Source organism: Kogia breviceps, chromosome 12, assembly GCF_026419965.1.
Source record: "Kogia breviceps isolate mKogBre1 chromosome 12, mKogBre1 haplotype 1, whole genome shotgun sequence".
NCBI lineage: Eukaryota > Metazoa > Chordata > Mammalia > Artiodactyla > Physeteridae > Kogia > Kogia breviceps.
Window position 1 is genome coordinate 40,819,615 of NC_081321.1, and position 21,263 is coordinate 40,840,877.

Below are 21,263 nucleotides of genomic sequence, written 5' to 3' on the forward strand. Positions count from 1 at the left end.
ATTAAAGCGCTATGAAATAGGGAGTATTGTCCCCAATGTTTATGAGTCAAAATTAGCCTCATTTGGCAGCTTCAGCCCAGCACTCACTTAGCAAACACCTGTGAACACGCTGCCAGGTGTCAGCCACTATCCTGGGCAGGGAGGGCCGGGGTCTGGGTCCTGCCTTCACGGAGCTCCTAGGCTCATCCTCCAAGCACAGCCCCGAGTGCTGCCTCTAACAGGGAGGTGGGAGGATCCCTGTGTGGGAGTCTTACTTTCTCGGCGCGGCTGACGGCAGACATTTCCCCTGAGAACATAACTGTGCTTACAGGAAGTTCATGGTGGTGGAGATAACCCAGGGACAAAACATCATAGGAAGTGGGTTTTGTGGTAAGAGCACTCCAAGCATTGAGCTGTGAACGTCAGGGCAGCCTGAGCTCTACAGAGCCCTTCTCCCACGCCTTCCCTCCAATCTCGGGTGGCTAGGTGGGACCTGGGAATTCTGAGCATAAGCCTCAGGCCCTTTGATGGGGGGGGCAGTGAGATAGCTCTCCTAAGTCATGCGCCTCCCTGGACCCACTAGACATAAACCCAAGAGCTGAGTACAGCAGAGCCGAGTGTGGAAAGACAGACGGGCCCAACCATTCTCCCGTAGGTCCCCCAGACGAGACCCTCCTCATTCAGGTTCAACACCACACCACCCCAGCCCGGCTTCATTCCTCACGACTGGAGTCTACGAGACTCCTGTGACCTCCCCCACACATGCCTTACTCAGTCCCATGTTTGAAATACCATCTACATGCAGATGCTCCTGGGCCTTTTTTCCTGGCCTTGCCATCTTCTCTTGGATGTCTAACAAAACCACAAACCTAACACGCCTGAAATGGAGCCCCAGATTTCTTCCCTACCTGCCCTCCCAGCCTCCCCCCATGTAAATACACGGTACCAGCATCCCTCCAGCTGCTCTAAACTAGGAATCGTGCTGGATTCTCCCCCTCTCTCCCGCTCCACAAACAGTCCTTCAGCAAATATGGCCAGTTATCTCTCTCCATCCCCACCGTCACCGCAGCAATCATGTCTTAAGTGGTCTCCCGGCCTCTACTCTACACTCCTCTTCCCAATCAACTTGTGACACAGCAGCCACAGTGAGTTCTCTCTTAAAACTAGAAATCACATCATGTCACTACGGTGGTTTAAAATTGCACTTAAAAAACGAATCCAAACAGTATGATGGTTCCTCAAAAAATTAAACAAAGAACTACCATATGGTCCAGTAATTCCACTTCTGGGTATACAGCCAAAATAACTGAGAGCAGGGGCTCAAAAAAATATTTGTACAGCCATGTTGATAGCAGCATTATTCACAAGAGTAAAAAATGTGGAAACGATCCATATGTCCATGGGTGGATGAATGAATAAACAGATGTGGTCTACACAAACAATGTTATAGTCAGCCTTAAAAAGGAAGCAAGTTCTGACATGCTACAACATGGATGAACCTTGAAGACATTATGCTAAGTGAAATAAGCCAGACACAAAAGGTCACATACTGTATGATACCACCTATACAAGGTACCTCCAGTAGTAAAATTCATAGACAGAAAGTGGAATGGGGGTTTCCAGGGGTTGGGGGGCTAGGGAATGGGGAGTTATTGTTTAATGGGCATAGAGTTTCAATTTGGGAAGATGAAAGAGTTCTGGTGATGGTTTCACAACAATAAGAATGTATTTAATGCCACTGAATGGTACACTTACAACCGGTTAAAATGGTAAATTTTATGTATATTTTACCACACACATTCAAAAATCCAAACACTACACTATTGCTTAAAAAGGTCTTGTGATTTCGTTCTGCTCACCTTTGTAAGCTCACTTTGTACCGGTGCTGTTTCTGCTTCCTTGCTTGCTTCTCTGCAGCCATCCTGACCTTATTTCTGCCCCATTAACACACTAAGCCTCAGGGCCTTTGCACTGGCTGTTCCCTTTGTGGGGAGCACTCAGAGTAGCCTTTCTTGGCTACTCTGACTAAAAAAGCTGCCTAATTACTGAGTAGCCCATCACCTGCATTCTTATTTTTCTTCTAATTTAATTTCTTCCTAGCACTTATTACTATCTGCAATTATTTATTTTCTGTCTTTCCCATTAAAAAAGTAAGCTCTAAAAAGACAGACACCTTGTTCAACTGTTCACTGTTATACCCCTGGAGGCTGCCCAGGGTCTGGTGCTCAGTAGGTACTGATAAATACTTATTAAGCACATCAGTGAACTGCCTTTATTTACTCTTCTCTTGTGGACTCTCCCCCTCTTCTTTGGCTGTTGAAAAATCTAGAAAAGAAAAACAAAACAGAAAGCCTTTCTTGTAGAGAGGACTTCCTCTCTTAACTTTTCCTCTCTCGTTTTATGTTGTTTTCATTTCATGCCCATCTATACTCTATCCAGCCTCAAATCGAACTGCAATGGGGAAATTTTCCTTGATTAATCCTTTTGCAAGGAGAACAGGAGAAAGGAACGAGTGTTAACACCCTTTGGGCGTATTCTACAATCCTCCTGCCCAGATGGAACATTTATTTATTTATTTATTTATTTAATTTATTTTTTTTTTTGCGGTACGCAGGCCTCTCACTGTTGTGGCCTCTCCCGTTGCGGAGCACAGGCTCCGGACGCGCAGGCCTAGCGGCCGTGGCTCACGGGCTTAGTTGCTCCGCGGCATGTGGGATTTTCCCGGACCAGGGCACGAACCCGTGTCTCCTGCATCGGCAGGCGTATTCTCAACCACTGCGCCACCAGGGAAGCCCCAGATGGAACATTTAGACACTGGGCTACATTTTCGAACCCAAATCCAGACTCATTATCGGCCTCTTTCCATCTCCAAGCGTGAGGATTAAACTGGCAGGTGAAACTGACATGCGGGAATAGCAGAATTTCTTTATGGGGAAGAAAATATCGAATGGAAACTTTCCTAGAAAATCCAGGACGTAGAGTTACTACAGAGACATCTTCCTATATTAAACAACAAGGAAAGAGGTAAGAGATAGCAGTAATAAAGCAACTTTACCTGTTAGAATAGACACTGCAAGTTGTAATTCAACTAGAATTGGAGGCTTTGAATAATTCCTGACTTGCATTACTGGTGTCTCTTAGGAGTTGAGGGGGCCACGAGAGGAACTGCCCCTCACTTCAGTTCTGACCCGTCAGGGCAGATGGCAGTGGGGGAAATCGTGGGCTTAATCCAAAGTGCTCCCAATGTCTCCTCCCCTGCGTCTCTCACAGTGTGTTTCCTGACGTCAGGGCTGCCCCTCAGCTCCTTTCCTTTCCCTGCTGATCCTTCCTCCCCTTCCTACAGCCCCTCCCAGGCCAACCCCGTCTCCCCACTCCTCCTCTCTCCTTGAGGAACTTGCTCACAGAGGATCCTGTTCATATCTCGGCTCTCTGGGTCCTTGGTAAGTGTCTGATTTCCTCCCAACCATCTAGCGAATTCCCAGAGGAGGGAGGCGTAGGTTCTACTACTCAGCCTCCCTGCCAAGGGCGGGGCAGGGCTTTGGACAAGGAGTTGCCCTGTCTGGGGCATGGTAGACCAACAGGCTTGGGGTGGGGGCAGTGTTTAGGAGCTTGTGGAATGTGCCAGACCAAGAGTGGACCTCGGCTGCTGACCTGGCCACGCAGGAGGGAAGTCTGTGCCTGGGGACGGACTGTGAAGTGGGAAAGAAAAAGTTCCCCAGCCTGGCACCAGGGCCTCTTTCTGATACCCACCCCCCAGTATCAAATGCCCGTCCACTTGTGATCAAACCGTGCTGCCAGGCACCTGGATAGGAGGACAGAGAGCAAAGACGTTGAATTTCAGCAGGGACACAGCCATTGTTTGTGTGTGCGTATCATGAGAGCCAGGTGATCTGATCAAACGGTCAAACGTGTGGGAAATTTTATCCCACCGTGGACTGCAGAGATTTCTGACCATGGATCTGAGGGTATTTTTCTTTCTTTGCTGAACTGAACATTGCTGAAAGTATACCCAGAGTCCCAAAGCCCTCAAGGTAGGGTGGTTTATCCCGGAGTCCACAAATTCTCTGGAATTACATGCACAAATGTGGGTGTGTGCACACTTGTGGCAGTTGTGCACTGTTCTAGAGAGAGGGGCATAGCTTTTAACAGATCGTCAAAGGAGGCCAGGACCCAGGAAACTAAGAATAATGGCTGGTTTCGTTTTTTCAGGCAAGTGATTCCGAGATGCTGGAGTTGGCTGTATGAGAGAGTCCAGGGCAACAAGGGAGAGGCCACCAGAAGGAACGGGAACAGGTCGGGTGGCCCGAGAGGGGTGGGCTCTTTGCCAAGCCCACCCTACTAGGCACAGGCCACTCTGCCCTCTCAAAGCTGTCCGTGGCAGCCTGGTACTACGTCACTGGCTGGCCTGGTCATAGGAACTGCCCAACTGTGCCTTCGGGATGTACACAATTTGGAGTGACACGTTGAAACTGTTGAGAACTTCCACCACATGGGATTCAAGGGAAGAAGCTTCTGAGGGATAGGCTGCTCAGGGCTGTGGGGAGAAGGGTTAGGAGAGAGCCCAGTTTGCGAGGAGGGGCAGCTGATACGTTGGTTCCCACTCCTTACAACCAATCTACGGCTACTGAGATTCCCCGGGGGCCATTCTCTAGCCCCAACCCTCTCCGCCAAACTCTCTGCCCCTCCCTTTCCAGAAGCTAATCTCTCTGCTCCTTATATCCACCAGACCCTTTCACGGCATCGCTGATACTTGTCTGCTTTTGCTCTGTAAGTGCTGCTAGGTGTCTGTCCTTCCCGGGGAAACGTGAGCTCCCTGAAGAAATGGACTCAACAGTGCCCATACTCAGCTCCTCCTCCCGCTGACCTCCCCGGCCCTAGTCCTCTTATCCAGAGGGCAGGAGGGGGCTGGGGGAGAGGACGGGGCATCAGCAGCTCCACGAGAGGGGCCGCACAGTTCCTGCCCTCAGTACGGGAGCATGGGCACAGGAAGCCAACCCGGGAGAGCCTCAGCCCCCATGTGCCACCTGGGAGGAGGGCTCAGCTCCTGGAGGACCCCGCTCCACCGATGCATGGGTCCCGCAGTCCCTTTCCTAGTTCTGGCCCCGGCATCCCATGCTCAAGTGATTTCTGAACTTCCTCTCTGGACTCGGGATCCTCTTCCTCTCTTCCTGACAATTACCCTCCCCAAAGCTGCCATCCTTCTGAGATAAGGTCACTCTCCAGCTTAAGCACCTTCAATGATACCTTGTTTTATTCCCCCCCCCCCAAATAAATACTTTTAGCACGGTATGGATTTCATTCAACATCTTTTTAGTGTCATTTCCCACAGCACAAACACGGTGATGTCTCCAGGGCTCCGCTGATGCTGTTCTCTTCCGGGACTGCTCTTCAACACCTCTTCTCTCCCTAAACACTCAGGCTTTCAGGCGCCGCTCTAATCTGGCCTCCATAGTGGACAGCCCTAGCCATGCCACACAGAAATAACACCTTCCATAGCGCCTTGCTCCCATACAAAGAATAAAATGAAACTAATGCACACGAGCTCTTACTCGAGACTAAGGGCTCTGTAGCACAGGAATGATCTCATTTACCACCTATCTCTGAGCCCTCGGCCACCAATGTCTTCATTTTTAGAAGAGGGGACTGAGGTTCAGAGAGGCTAAGTGTCTTGCCCAAGGTCACAGAGCTAGGAAGAGTCAGAGCTGGGACTTGAGTTCCTGGGTGTCAGGCTCTCAAGTCCATGCCCTTTCGCGTCCGTTGGGGTGTGTTACAGGCCACACCATGGTGGCTGGTGTTGTTAGCAGTCATCTGACTACGGGGGCTGTTAGCCTACTCAGGGCAAGATCTGTCTCATTTGTCATTTGTCTTTTCTTTTGGCCACATGGCACGTGGCATCTTAGTTCCCCGACCAGGGATCGAACCTGAGCCCCCTGCATTGGAGACGTGGAGTCTTAACCACTGGACTGCCAGGGAAGTCCCTCATTTGTCATACTATCCCCTGTGCCTAAGTCAGTGCCAGGCACAAAGTACTCCGTAGATGTTTCTGGAATTGCTTTGAATGGTGGAAGTTTGGCGAGCAACCTCACTTGTCTATTACCAACTATAGCAAAGGGCTTCTGAGGTGGAATCTTCAAGAGCAAAGGAATGGTACGGCAGGTAGGAAACAGAGGGAAGGCCGTCCCCACCCTCTGCCCTGCCCTGACCTCTCCTGGCATTTCTAACTTGGGGTTGGGCTTGGCAGCTCTAAGGGAGTCCTTGAAGCCAGAACTGCTAAGCTTTTGGAGCTTTGGGGGTAAAATGTGAATGAAGCTTGGGCTCTAGAAATGTGGTCTACCTGCCCCCTGGGCCCCACTTACCTTCTTCCTGCTCCTTGCCTCTATGATGAGCTGTGATGCCAGACAACAGGCCATGAGGCAGTGCCTCTTCCCTCAGGAGCACCTGCCCTCTTTCACAGAATACCAGGGGAGACCCCAGGCCTCTCCTTGGGGGGCCCCTTAGCCTCACCTTCCGTGCTGGCATCATCCACTAGAATGATCTCCTTCAGCAGGATGGCTGGGGTGGTGTGCAGGACACTGTACACCGTCCGCAGCAGCGTGGACCAGGCCTCGTTGTGGAACACAATGATGACGCTGGTGGCAGGCAGTGGGGGGCAGCGCCGGAACTTCTGGTCGACACATCTGCAAGGATGAACGTGTAGATACAGCTCTCCAGGTCCCTGCGAGTTCCGGGGGCAGGAAGGGCTCGGTCCACAGATTCCTATAACCATCCTTTGCTCCTTGGATTCCCCCGGCCTCCATTCCCCATTGGAGCTGGGAATAGCTGTTCCCTGTTTCCAGCTTCCCCACTATTTGCCACCTACTCTGAGCCTCTGCACAGGTCCTACCCAACCCACTCCAAAACTGTCTCCGCCAGAGCTGGCTCGGTACCCCAGCGGTGATGCTGAGGGCATCCCTCTCACTTCTTGCATCTGCTCTAGGAGTTCCCAGGGCTGACTCTCTCTTCCTCAGTGATATGTGTGCTGCATAAAGTGTAATCCAATCCAGAGGTCCCAGAGGGGAAGTAATAAAAGGCAACTCTGACATCTGAGAAAAGTGACTACAATTTCCATACTCAATAAGAGGAAAAGGCTTTTCTCTTTATGATGTACAGTTTCTCTCTAATCCATTTCCTCATGAATTCCCTGGAATCTGATACTATTATCACAAACAATTTCCTGTGACCTTTTCTCTATCCTCATCCACTCCAGCCACTCTGTGGCACTTGGCCACACTGCCACCCTCTCTGACACACCATCTCGGCTGGGGGCAGGAATGTGTGAATGCTGGATCTCAAGGAGTCATGTGGCCTAATGACTTTTCTTTCTTTTTTTTTTTTTTAAATCATTATAGTTTTTAAAAAAATATATTTATTTTATTCATTTATTTTTGTTGTGACAGGTCTTAGTTGAGGCTTGTGGGCTCCTTAGTTGTGGCACATGGGCTCCTTGGTTGCAGCAGGTGGGCTCCTTAGTTGTTGAATGAGAACTCTTAGTTGTGGCATGCATGTGGGATCTAGTTCCCTGACCAGGCCAGGGATCAAACCCAGGCCCCCTGCATTGGGAGTGCGGAGTCTTAACCACTGCGCCGCCAGGGAAGCCCCCTGATGCCCTTTCTTAACCCCGTCTGCTGATCAGAGAGATTTCTCAGGGGCCTTCCAGAGGAGACTCCCAGACTTCCTCCACTGGCGGCCCTCATGCCCACTGCTCTTCCCTGCTAGGAGCCCTGATAACTTGGGTTGTTTCCATGTTCTAGGCCTCCATACTAGGTCCTAGTCTGAGGAACCCCAGGTTCAAAGTCCTAAAGAATCATGAACTTGAGGACAGGAACTGCCATGTAAGAAAAGGCCAAAAAGGGTATTACCCTTGAGTTGGGAATGACAAAGTCTACATGAGAAAGACACAAAACCTTTGACGTGAGGACAGTATGAACACAGACTGAAGTGGCTACAGCTCAAAGATCTAAGAACTGGTTCATTGCCTGGGATTGAAAGTACAAACAGCTTCACATAAAGACTGGAATGAATTCTTGGCCCTGTGTCTTCACTGAAAGAAACCAGGAGGTGTGGGGATAATCCTGACCACCAGGGCTGCTGTTGGGAAATGCCCTTTGCCAAGAGCTCAGCAGCGGAGACCTGCAGTCTCTGGGGCAGGCCTCAGCATGGGGCAAAGCCACCAAATATGTGGCCTGCAGTCAGGCCATCCCAGTCACCCCTAGGCCAGGTCTGGTCCCAGCCTGGACAGAGGTCCTTTTTCTGTACCCTGTCACCTTCACAATTGTGTTTCACTCTCACAGGTCTCCCTGAGCCTCTGGCCTGACCATAATACGAACCCCACACAAAATCTTTGATGTGAATATACAAAATCTTTTTGTATCAAAAGATAGAAAATCTTTTGTGCCCTGGGATAAGGGCAATTGATTAGGAAAAGTGAGGGCTTAGAGGAAATCCTTGCCCATACTCTAAAATCCCTGTCAGCCCTATACCTGGCACTCAGCCTGTGGCCATGGCCATACCAGCCACGCCTTTGGCAGACCCCTGGCCTCACCCCAGGACACGGCGCTACTTACTCAGGGGGCCGGGTGTCCGGGCCCAGGGCCCTCTGCAGGGAGATGCGGTCACTGGCAAAGGCGTTGAAGCAGTGCTTCTTATAGCCCTCTTTCTTTTCCTGGGTCTCCTGGGGCGTCCACTGTTTCTTCTGAAATGCTTTCCCATCTGCCCCAGGGCCATTGGGGTCCTGTGGTGGCCGTTCCCAGAAGGGCTTCAGCTCAGCTGGGGCATAGAACTCGGGGAGGCAGGTCCGGTTTGTGGAGGCCAGTGTCTGCTGGGGCTCCGGAGCCCTGATCTGGAACTTGGGCATTGAATCTCTAAGGTTGTGCACGGCCCCCAGCATGAGGTCCAGGACATGATCCTTCTGGCTCACCAAGGACTTCAGCCATGGTTTCTCTGTGGCCTGTTCCCTGCCACTTACATCCCTCTGCAGGATGAAGAGGAAGAGCACGAAGGCGCTGCCCACCATGGCCAGGCGCACGGCCACGTGGCGTCTGCGGAGCAGCCTCATCCTCTGGAACCAATGGGAACCCCGGCTGGGTCAGCTCCAAGCGCTGGCCCGGCCCTGGAAATAGCCTGATGGGTCGTGGTGGCCACACCCTGGGGCCTCGGCCTGAGAAGGGGGGGGATGAGAGAGAGAAATGACCCAAGGCAGTGGTGGGGAGGGAGTCGGGGGATTCGGGGTTCGCGTCCAGGCTCTGCTGCTGAATGGTGACATCACCTTAGCCCAGTCACGTCACTTTCCTGCACCTAAATTTCCTCCATCCAGAAAATGAGGAAAATGGACTCTGTTTCTTTTCTGCCCTAAGATTCTGACATTCATGGATCTAGAATAATTGCAACACTGAAACTCTACATGAAGAGATTTAATCAACTTAACACACTTGGAGAAACAATTTGGCATTCTCTAGAAAAATTTAAAACGTACATACCCCATGACCCCACAATTCCTCTCCTGGTTTTACATCCCAGATAAACTCTGGCGCACGTATGCCAGGAGGCATGCACAAGAACATTTCTAGCAGCACTGATGAAAAAGGCAAAAATCAGAAACAATCCAAATGTCTGTCAGCGTTATAATGAATAAATAGCGTGAAATATCCACAGCACGGAGGACCGCACAGCAGTGACAAAGAATGAACCACTTCTACATGCCACAACTTGTATGCAATGTTGAGTGAAAAAAATCATGTTGCAGAAAGATATATCCAGTGCTCGCTTCTGCAGCACATATACTAAAATTGGAACCATACAGAGAAAATTAGCATGGCCCCTGTGCAAGGATGACATGCAAATTTGTGAAACGTTCCATACTTTTTGCAGCACTATTTATAATAGCCAGGACATGGGAGCAACCTAAGTGTCCATCGACAGATGAATGGATAAAGAAGATGTGGTACATTTATACAATGGAAAATTACTCGGCCATAAAAAGAAATGAAATTGAATTATTTGTAGTGAGGTGGATGGACCTAGAGTCTGTCATACAGAGTGAAGCAAGTCAGAAAGAGAAAAACAAATACCGTATGCTAACACATATATATGGAATCTAAACAAACAAATAAAAAAGGCTCTGAAGAACCTAGGGGCAGGACAGAAATAAAGACGCAGATGTAGAGGATGGACTTGAGGACACAGGGAGGGGGAAGGGTAAGCTGGGATGAAGTGAGAGAGTGGCACTGACATATATACATGACCAAATGTAAAATAGCTAGTGGGAAGCAGCTGCATAGCACAGGGAGATCAGCTCAGTGTTTTGTGACCACCTAGAGGGGTGGGATAGGGAGGATGGGAGGGAGATGCAAGAGGGAGGGGATATGGGGATATATGTATATGTACAGCTGATTCACTTTGTTACACAGCAGAAACTAACACACCATTGTAAAGCAATTATACTCCAATAAAGATGTTAAAAAAAAGAGATACATCCAGTATGATTCTATTTATAGAAAATTTTAAAACACATAAAACTAAGCAACATATGTTTTATGAATACAAAAATGAGTATGTGTGGGACTTCCCTGGCAGTCCAGTGGTTAGGACTCCGTGATTTCACTGCCATGGGCCTGGGTTCAATTCCTAGTCAGGGAACTAAGATTCCCGCAAGCTGAGAGGAGTGGCCAAAAAAAAAAAAAAAAAGAATATGTGGTAGAGCTACATATAAAGAAACAGTGAAACCGGGGGCTTCCCTGGTGGCGCAGTGGTTGAGGGTCCGCCTGCTAATGCAGGCGACTTGGGTTCGTGCCCCGGTCTGGGAGGATCCCACATGCTGTGGAGCGGCTGGGCCCGTGAGCCATGGCCGCTGAGCCTGCGTGTCCAGAGCCTGGGCTCCGCAATGGGAGAGGCCACAGCAGTGAGAGGCCCACGTACCGCAAAAAAAAAAAAAAAGAAAAAAGAAACAGTGAAACCGACATTTCTGAAGAGGGAGGAAAGATATGGGAATAATACAGGGGACTTCTAAGTGAAGTGATTTTTTAAAAAAGTGGATGGTGGCGGGATTTCCCTGGTGATCCAGTGGGTAAGACTCCTCGCTCCCAATGTAGGGGGCCCAGTTTCGATCGCTGGTCAGGGAACTAGATCCCACATACATGCTGCAACTAAGAAGTCTGCATCCGTAACTAAAGATCCCTCATGCCGCAACTAAACAAGTTCCTTCATGCTGCGACTAAAAAAGATCCCGAGTGCCTCAACTAGGATCCTGAGCAGCCTAAATAAATATTTAAAAAAATAGTGGATGGTGGTTGCTGGTGGCACTGCTCTTCTTTGTACCCTACACATATTTGATAAATATTCTTCTGTATCTGCTCATATTTAATTAAGAAAATATTTTTTAAAATCTAAGATTCTAATGATAGCACTTTCTGGCAGGAACATGGCTCCCAGCATCTACCCTCATGTACGTGGTCCCAGACCTCAGAGGAAGAGTGATTGTAAAACTTTCTGTACACAGCTCTGCAAGTATAAGGCTCAGGAGTTAAGGACTAGACATTGGTGGCAACGAAGCTGGGCACAAATTCTGGATCTGCCGCTTCTAATAATAACAGCACCTACTTCCTAGGGTTGTTTGTTGTAAGCACTAAGTTCAATGAAATAATTCATGGAAAAAGCTTAGCACTCTCTGCACCCAGTAAGTGCTCTAAAAGTGTTAGTTTCTATCAGTAGCAGCTGTGTGACCCTTGGGCAAATGATTTAATCTAAGCCTCAACTTCCTCATCTATAAAATGGGGGCAACTAATACCTAACCCACAGGGTGGTGGGAAGGATTAAATCAGAAATAATGTATGTAAAATTCTCGGCAGAGTGTCTGGCACAGACTCAGCCTTCAACTAGTTCTATTATTATCATTAATAAATCCCTGCTCAGCCATACTCCCTACTCTGTTGTACTTAAAAGTAACTCCAGCTGAGCTGTGCTGTTATTTAAACATACACGCTGCTGCCTATGGAGAAGCCTGGTGTTCGGAGTCACTTGGATCCACTTGGGGCCCACGTGGCTGTCATGATATCAAGGGGGAACAGGGGTCACTTTGGGCGGGGGGCAGACAGGTCGTTTTCTTTTAAAACGTCAGATGCAGCAGCAGAAGCAGCAGCAAAGATCAAATCAAATCAAATCTCTCTGAGTGTCTATTTTATATTAGGTGTTGTCTGGGAGACAGAAGAGATATGTTCACTGTGCCAGTATTGACTGAGTTCCTGCTTCACGCCAGGTGCTCTATCAGATGGAGGAGATACAGAGTTGAGCAAGCCCAGCCTTCAGGGAGCGTACAGTCAACTGGGGGAGTCAAATTTAAAACAGAGATCGCCCAGTGAGAAGACACCATGAGAAAGGCACCCTTGGGGCCTGAAGGAGAGAGGATGAAGTCAAGTCAGCCAGTGCGGGAGGGTGATGTTTGTGAAGTCCCTCGGGGGAGAAGCTTGGGCTGAGCACTAACCCACAAGTAGGGGCTGGCCAGTGAGGTGAGCACATTTCAAGCAGAGGGAACAGCACACAGAAAGCCCTAGAGGCAGGACACAGCATGGCCCATCAGAGAATTCCAAGTAGTTTGTTTTGGTGGGAGTAGCAAATGATGGGTCTGGAGAGGTGGCTGAAACCAAGTCATCATGGCAGGGAGTTTGCCCTTGACCTGAGCTATGGGGAGCAGTAAAGGATTAGTGGGAGCCCAGCATTACAGGAAGTGTAGTAGGACAGCTGGTGGAGCGTGTCCAGGAAATGGACCTGACTGGCAGCTGGATGGCCAGTTAAGAGGAGCTTGGGGGTCTGACCCAAGACAGCAGCAATACGGATGAGGAGGGACCATATGGTGTTAGGAAAACTCCCTTGGGTGATGGGGTGGGACAATTCATCCCAGCTGGGACACAGACGGACACAGAGAGGTGTGAGACCATCCCTCTCCCCGTGGGATTTTAAAATCTAGTTAGAGAACAAGAATCAGTAGCACCGGGTTCAGGTAGGGAACCAGGGAGGGAACAGGAGTAGGAAAAAGATCTTTCACTGAATACCCTTTTGCTCTTTGAACCCTGACTACATTACCTATTCAAAAATCAATAAAATTAGAACTGAAGAATAGCACAGACAAGTTGATAACTGTTGGAAGCCAACCTGGAGCCTCTGTGCCCTGACAGGGTCACGGAACAACAATCCAAGACAGCGCGGCAGGGCAGTGCTGCGCCCAGGAAGCTGACTACACCTCTTCTGATCTGCTTTGTAATTTTGTGCTTCTGCCTTGAAAAAGTACATGGGGGATTTGCGCCCCCGTCCCAAGCTTAACCGTGTAAAACATCCTCTCCCCCCTCCCAAACCAAAACCTACGAATTGGGACTTTTTAACAACAGCCCTTGCTGGTGGGAGAAAAAACAAACCACCTGGAAATGTAGGGTTGTTTCTATGGAAAACACCAATAATAAAAAAACAATGGCCCTACATGGGAGTAATAAATGATTATGGGTATTGTTGGTTCTGGTATAAGGATAAATTAATCATACAGAGTCAACTGCCAACATTGGAACTGTTGACTCGTGCATTCAAACAAGGCGTCATGCCCAGAGAAACACAGTGATGGATTAAATTGTGAAATATATTGTAGATAATTTAGGGGTACATTGTTAAGACTTGTCCATGCGGACCTCTGGGACACACAGGAAAGTTTAGGAAACTTCCTCCTCCATAGTTTCTTTTAATGGCTTGTTACATATTAGCTTGGCTTTGTTATTAGTATGGATTGATCCTACTCTAAGAAAAAACAATGATGTTTTTTTTTTTTTTTTTTTAATTTATTTTATTTTTTTTGCTGTACGCGGGCCTCTCACTGCTGTGGCCTATCCCTTTGCGGAGCACAGGCTCCAGACGCACAGGCTCAGCGGCCATGGCCCACGGGCCCAGCCGCTCCGCGGCATGTGGGATCTTCCCTAACCGGGGCACGAACCCGCGTCCCCTGCATCGGCAGGCAGACTCTCAACCACTGCGCCACCAGGGAAGCCCCAACAATGATGTTTTGAGAACCTTTAGAATTACTTTAAAAGCACATCTAGAAATATTAGGTACAATCTATTGTGAATATCTTCTGAGGTTTTAGTTAAACATCTGATGATGTAATCACTTAGGGTATATAAATCTGACTGTGAGAAAATAAAGATAGAGAGATCATGCTTGTACATACACAGTGTTATTGATTTATTTAACTTCCCCTTGCCAACGCTGTCCATCCCTCGGGTATTCCTGGACCTGCAGGAGCTGGACTCCCGCAGATAACGGTAGAGTTCCCTGTGGGCTTGAAGAAGGCTTCGAGGGGAAAATGGAGATTCAGTGTAGAGGCGGTGTCCTGTCCCAGGGGTTGCTGGGCCGGCACAAAGGGTTCTGCCCGACACTGATACCTCATCAGTTCTGCAACTGCCCCAGCTAAGCAAAAACCAAGGGCCACAGAATGGGGAAGTGTTCGCCATGACAGTGTTGAACCATCCTGCAGGCTGCATCTTCCCTGATACTTTGTCTGCCTTCCACTCCAGCAAGAAAGAGGGAGCACAGTTAGAAACAAAGGCGTGGTACAGGCATATCTCGGAGATATTTTGGGTTCAGTTTCAGACCACTGCGAGAAAGTGAGTCACACAATTTTTTGATTTCCCAGTGCATATAAAAGTTATGTTTATACTATGCTGTAGTCTATTAAGTGTGCAATAGCATTGCGTCAAAGAAAAAGGAAAAACCTTAATTAAAAAGTAACGCTGGGGGCTTCCCTGGTGGCGCAGTGGTTGAGAGTCCGCCTGCCGATGCAGGGGACACGGGTTCGTGCCCCGGTCCGGGAAGATCCCACGTGCCGCGGAGCGGCTGGGCCTGTGAGCCATGGCCGCTGAGCCTGCACGTCCGGAGCCTGTGCTCCACGCAACGGGAGAGGCCACAACAGTGAGAGGCCCGCATACCCCCCCCCAAAAAAAAAAAAAAGTAACGCTGGGGCTTCCCTGGTGGCGCGGTGGTTGAGAGCCCGCCTGCCGATTCAGGGGACGCGGGTTCGTGCCCCGGTCCGGGAAGATCCCACATGCCGCGGAGCGGCTGGGCCCATGAGCCATGGCCGCTGAGCCTGCGCGTCCGGAGCCTGTGCTCTGCAAAGGGAGAGGCCACAACAGTGAGAGGCCCGCGTACCGCAAAAAAAAAAAAAAAAAAAAAAAAAGTAACGCTGGGGCTTCCCTGGTGGCGCAGTGGTCGAGAGTCCTCCTGCTGATGTAGGGGACATGGGTTCATGCCCCGGTCCGGGAAGATCCCACATGCCGCGGAGCGGCTAGGCCCGTGAGCCATGGCTGCTGAGCTTGCGCATCCAGAGCCTGTGCTCCGCAACGGGAGAGGCCACAACAGTGAGAGGCCCGCGTACCGCAAAAAAAAAAAAAAAAAAGTAACGCTGTTGGGAAAGTGGCAGTGACAGACTTGCTCAACACAGGGTTGCCACAAACCTTCAATTTGCAAAAAAACCCCGCAGTATCTGTGAAGCAAAATACAGCAAAGCACAATGAAAGGAGGTTTGCCTGTAAAGCTTAGTTACCAGCTGTTGCCAAGTGCTTAAGACTCACCTCTTCCAGGAAGGCCTCCCTGACTGACTCACACAGAATCACCCAGGTCACTCCAACTCCCTCATCCTGGCACTGCCTTGTAGTCCCTTGCAGTGTGGTTTCCCTTTGTTCCTTTTTTTCCCTCCTGGAGAGATACTTGGGGTTAAGTTGAGCGCTTCCCAGGCATCTGCTCTCTCGATCCAACCTGGCTGTCTAAGGCTTTCTCTCTGGTGCCTGAAGTTCCTCAAGGTACTAACCACATTCTGAAATGAAACAAGACACCTGTGATTAGCCTTGGAAGGGACTCAGTCAGTGGTTTGCTCAGCATGCGAGAGATGGGAAAGAGTCCCTTAGAATGGACACATAATCCTATGGAAGCCAGAAGACTTTGGGTTTAAGGATTCCTGCTCTCTGCGTAAGAGACGATTCCCAGAAGTGTGGCTGGCAAGGTGAGGGAGGTCACCAGCCTCGGGGAAGAAATAGCCCCTATTGTACACAGTCCGCTGTCAAAAGCAGGGCTTCACATGGTCCTCCCCGCAGTGTAGCTCCCTCACCTTCAGGCTGGCCATCAGGTCCACTGGCAAGTATGCCCATTGGCCCTCACCCACTCATTCCCCACCTGCTGCTGCTGAGTGTTCATTCCCGACTCTTTTTCCTCCAACCACCCTTGGGATTGCAACACATCAGACGGTCTTGGTTTTAGTAGTGAGATGACGCCAGAAATCCTCTTATTCTAGGAAGATTTCCTAGGCTGAACAAATCAGACCTGTTTTCCTGGCCTCACCAGTCAGAACACAAATTTACCTTCCTTCCCTGGTATAAGGGAACTAAGGCTTCACCCAGTGCATTTTCTATCAAACTGTTGATTGCAACTCATTATAGGATTGTGAAATAAATTTAAAGTGTTGCAAGTCAGCAAGAAAAAAAAAATTCTTTAAAAGATCAGACTGGGGCTTCCCCGGTGGCACAGTGGTTAAGAATCCGCCTGCCAATGCAGGGGTCATGGGTTCAAGCCCTGATCTGGGAAGATCCCACATGTCGTGGAGCAACTAGGCCCGTGCGTCACAACTATTGAGCTGTGCTCTAGAGCCTGTGAGCCACAACTACTGAGCCTGCGGGCCAGAACTACTGAAACCCACACGCCTAGAGCCCATGCTCTGCAACAGGAGAAGCCACTGCAATGAGAAGCCTGCGCACTGCAACAGAGTAGCCCCTGCTCGCCGCAAAGCCTGGGCGCAGCAACAAAGACCCTACACAGCCCAAAGTAAAAAAATTAAAAAAAAATAAATGTATTAAAAGAAGATTAGACTAGAACAAAAAAGAAAATACCAACTGCCATTACATCACATGTAACATGGGTAACTATTGTTTCATTCAAATTTCATTTCAGTTACTATAAATACGTATATAGAGTGTATTGAAAGTCCTAGTATGGTTTTAAGCTTTAATAACTTCAGAAGTATAAATGCGACAGACTTACAAAGAACATCATTTGAAAGTTTTATTTAAATTTCTTTCACCTTATTTTTATGAATTTTGAATAATAAATTTGTATTCTAATGTTTGTCTCTGTCCATTGAAGATGATAAACATTTCCTGTAAAAGGAAAATTTTGTTATTCAAAATTCACATAGGTAAAAGAAATTTAAATTATTACATTTTCAAATGATGTTTTTTGTTAGTTTGTAGAATTCATACCTCTTATGCGATTAAAGTATAAAACTTTTCTAAGGATATTCCCTGGTGGTCCAGTGGTTAGGACTCGGCACTTTCACTGCTGTGGCCTGGGTTTATACTTCTACTTTGGCCTTATCACAGTCTGTCCTGTCTCACACCTTTGTGAACTCCTGGACCAGAGAGGACAGGTTATTTTCACCTTTTTAATCACTTGCAAAGTCTAGCACAAGGTTCGTATGTAGCAGATATTCCATAAACTCTTATTTATTTATTTTTAAAATTTATTTATTTATTTATTTTTGGCTGCTTTGGTTCTTCGTTGCTGTGTGCGGGCTTTTTCTAGTTGTGGCAAGCAGGGGCTACTCTTTGTTGTGGTGTGTGGGCTTCTCATTGGGGTGACTTCTCTTGTTGCGGAGCACGGGCTCTAGGCCTGCGGGCTTCAGTAGTTGTGGCTTGCAGGCTCTAGAGCACAAGCTCAGTAGTTGCGGCACATGAGCTTAGTTGCTCCGTGGCATGTGGGATCTTTCTGGACCAGGGCTCGAACCCGTGTCCCCTGCATTGGCAGGCGGATTCTTAACCACTGAGCCACCACGGAAGCCCTCCATAAACTCTTTTAAATGAGATGAGGCCTGTGGGGTTAACATGACCCCTTTAAAGCAACAAGGGTGAGGGCTGGCTTCACTAAATGATGTTTTGAATGCACTCGCCAACAAGCATGTGAGTTACATGATGTTCTGTTGTTACACACCAGCCTGGCACTTAGACTAGGTCTGAGTCCAGTACTCTCATTTGACAGTGAGGTCAGAGTGGTTAGGTGACTTCTCTTGTGTCACACAGCTCACAGCCCTCCCAACTCCCAGGCCACTGCTCTGTTCCCACACTCTTATCTCCCCCTTGGAGGTCACCTGGGGAGTTTGGGGACCAGGTTTGGCTCTCCTGAGCCTGCGGCAGGGCGATTTTCAGAACCTCCCAATTCCACTCATAGACAACCCCCCAGCATCTCCCCCTCCCTCTCCCCTCCCCCCTCCTTCCACCACCCGCCGGGGCTTGCCCTCCTCCAACTCCCACCTAGGACTACAAATGCTTTAAAGATGCCGCCCCTGGTAAAGTTTCGGTTTTTGTGAAAGCCCCGGTTAGCTACCCAGAACATGCTCTTGCCGGTCAGGTGGCCTCTTTGTAACAAAGTTTCTTTCTGTTTATCAGCGGAGCTGCTGACCTCCTGGAGACGTGGCGGCCAGGAAGTTAGCAGTGGCAACACCACCAACAGGGATGTTTGCTCAGGTTAGTCAGACTACCGGTCAATTACAGGTTTATTCTTTGAAAAGTGATGACTGTTGCCGCTCTCACCCTGAGCATGTGTGTGGAGGAGCTAACACCACGCTGGGGGGTGGGGGGGGGACGGGTCAATTTCAAGCTATTGGTTGGGGGGAGGGAGCCAAGAGGCTGTTTTGGACAAATGATTCTCCTTTTCTTCCCTGCCAGCACTTTCTCGACATCAAACCCTGCCTGCATTTCACTTCCTCTGTTCTCATGCTGTGAACAAAGTAGCAAACTATCTGCTCCAAACTCCTCCTCCCACCTCTGACCCTTTGAATTACAGAATGCCGGGAGGTTTTCACTTTTCTCCATAATTACACTTTCAAGACACTTCAGCTTCCCCCGGAGACTAAAGCTGCAGTACGTGGTTATTTTCCCAGAAAGATGCACTGAAAGTTATTTCAGTAGCTAGTCTGTCAGGTTTTCTCCCGGGCAGATGTAGGTTCATGTTTTGTTTGCATAACATTTAAAGCTTTAGTTACCCAAACAGATTTTTCCATTGAAAAACCCAAACCTGTACACCTAGAATATGCTTGGCATATAGTAGGTGCTCAGTAAATATTCCTTGATTTTTTTCTAAGTTTGTAAAAGTCACTGAAAATCAAAATAATATGGGACCAAGCAGGAAGTTCAACAGCTCACAGGGTTTTGTTACTGGAGGCCCTCCAGGCCCTGCCAGGTGAGGCAGTGTGCCACTATCTCAAACTGAGCCTTGAGACTCCTCGGAATCCGGGGATAAAGAAGGACCCCAGGTGGGCATGAGCTGGGATTCCCTAATTATCTAGGAACCCTGGTGACAATCAGGCTGGGTTTGAGAGAAGGCAAAAAAAAAGAACTCGGATTGAGTCTTCTCATCTTTTGATTGTCAGAGGAAGGGGTACGGATGGGGGAGTTTAACAGGAGGGGTATTCCTGAAGGCTTGTGCTGGCCTCCAGATTGGGGGGCAGGTGATGGTGAGGACAGAACCGACGTTTTCCCTTCTGTCCTCACCACACAGGGTGCTCCTGGCTGTAGGACTTCTGTCTAGGGCCACTGGATACTCAACGTGCTACACCCTGAACTCAGTGTCTGTGCCCTGCCCCCTAAGCTAGCCAGCCTTCCCAATTTCCCCATTGCTGCCAGTAGTGTAGAGATCCTGGAAACAACTCTTGGCCCTGCTCTACTCCCAGGCACGGAGTTTCTAAACAGTTTTCAACATCAGGTTCACTCCATGCCCACGCCCAAGTCCTGCTGATTCATTCTCTGCCTCCTGGATCCTCCTCTTCCTCTCCACTTTCAAAACCGTCATCTGAGACTGTGCTGTTATCGCCCAATATCTGGAGGATAAGCAGACGCTGCCTGCCAGCCTCCTCTGCCTCAGGCCTCTCTCTCTCCCTTTCACAATCAGAAGAGCCATATTCATATTCCTTTAGTGCCATTTGATTGTAGCAGAAACATGGCCTGGGCAGTCGGCTTCCTGTTTGCTACTCACCCTCACCATCTATCTTTTCCTCTTCAAAGTGTTTCCCTTATATTCTTGCTAAGCAAGCCATGTTCCCTTTCTCTCTCAAGTTCTTACCTGAAACTCCCCTCCTCCAAGGAGGCTTCTTAGACTAAGCTGCATCTTACTGCCCTCAGTATCTGGGTGTATTTGTTTCTAAGTTTCACTGCCCATGTTTCTCCATGTGGGACTTCCTCACTAGATTTTTATGGGGGAGGGAGAACCAACAAGTCTAGATATTGGGCCACCTAGATTCTGTTTTCTTTCTTCTTCCCAATCCTTAAATCCCAGCCCCCAATCTTTCGCCTCTAGTATGCTTTTCCCTACCAGTTAACTCAGCTTTCTGATCCCTGCAGCATCTCTCTGTCCTGAGGTATTTGGTTGTTAATTCCACTGCCCTGATCTGTCTGTTCTTTGTTTTCTATCATATGCAGAGCTGAGGGTGAGGATTGGGTTTCTTCCTTTCTTCAAATCTCTACCTAGGGCTCAGGACCAGGTTGCACAGGGCACTGGAGAATAACCCGACCTCCCAGGGCTCTCAGGTGCCACAAAAGAGTCTTGTAACAGTCCTTTTTCTCCCCAGACTGAGCCCATCCTTGTTCACCGGGCAAGCCTTTTACACAGCACAATTACAGCTTTGAGCTCAACACAGTGACAGGCAGTGCCCTGCACTTGACCTCCCATTTATTCAAACCCTCACTCTCATTCCCATCAAATGAGAAAGGACATTTGGGGCCTTCCCAGAGAGGGGCAGAGGGGTGTAGGAGGGGCCAAGTTTGCCCAAATCTTTGGCACAGTCACAGGGTCCCTCTGGTACATAGAAAGCCACTTTGGTCCTCAGCTTCACTTCTAGGGCTGGAGATGTCAGAACATATCCATGGAGCCAGAGGAGGTTCAGGACGATACCACCGCCATTTTTAATATTACTACTTACCATATCAACAAACGGTCGTCTTTTCCATTTTACACATAAGGAAACTGAAGCACAGGGAGGTTTAGTAACCTGACCAAGGTCACAGAGCTAGGAAGTGGCAGAGGCATAATTTGCTCGCAAGCACATGTCTTTCCAAAGCCCACTGTCTTAACCATGACACCAAGTGCTGCCTTGCACTTGTCTGGTGCTTGGAGCGTTGCCAAAGCATTTTCATATACTCCTTCTCATTTGCTCCCACCCAGGGAGTGTTTATGTGATC

At 48.9% G+C, this 21,263-nt stretch overlaps 1 protein-coding gene and 1 non-coding gene across 3 annotated transcripts in view; one reads left to right on the forward strand and one right to left on the reverse strand.

Annotated features, from left to right (window-relative positions):
• GALNT6 (polypeptide N-acetylgalactosaminyltransferase 6) overlaps window positions 1-21,263 on the reverse strand; it is a 38,456-nt gene that overhangs the window by 15,385 nt on the left and 1,808 nt on the right. Inside the window, exons 2-4 of one of the 2 annotated variants that reach the window (XM_059082787.2) lie at window positions 15,618-15,859; window positions 8,583-9,175; window positions 6,484-6,656 (exon numbers count right to left, since the gene is read on the reverse strand). In XM_059082787.2, coding sequence (XP_058938770.1) covers window positions 6,484-6,656; window positions 8,583-9,073 — 664 coding nt within the window. In that variant the 5' untranslated portion in view covers window positions 9,074-9,175; window positions 15,618-15,859. The remainder of the gene's footprint in view (window positions 1-6,483; window positions 6,657-8,582; window positions 9,176-15,617; window positions 15,860-21,263) is intronic. The other variant, XM_067009316.1, reaches the window with a different exon arrangement.
• On the forward strand, window positions 9,774-9,880 carry LOC131767555 (U6 spliceosomal RNA). Its single transcript, XR_009338759.1, has one exon. It is a non-coding gene; the product is annotated as a U6 spliceosomal RNA (small nuclear RNA).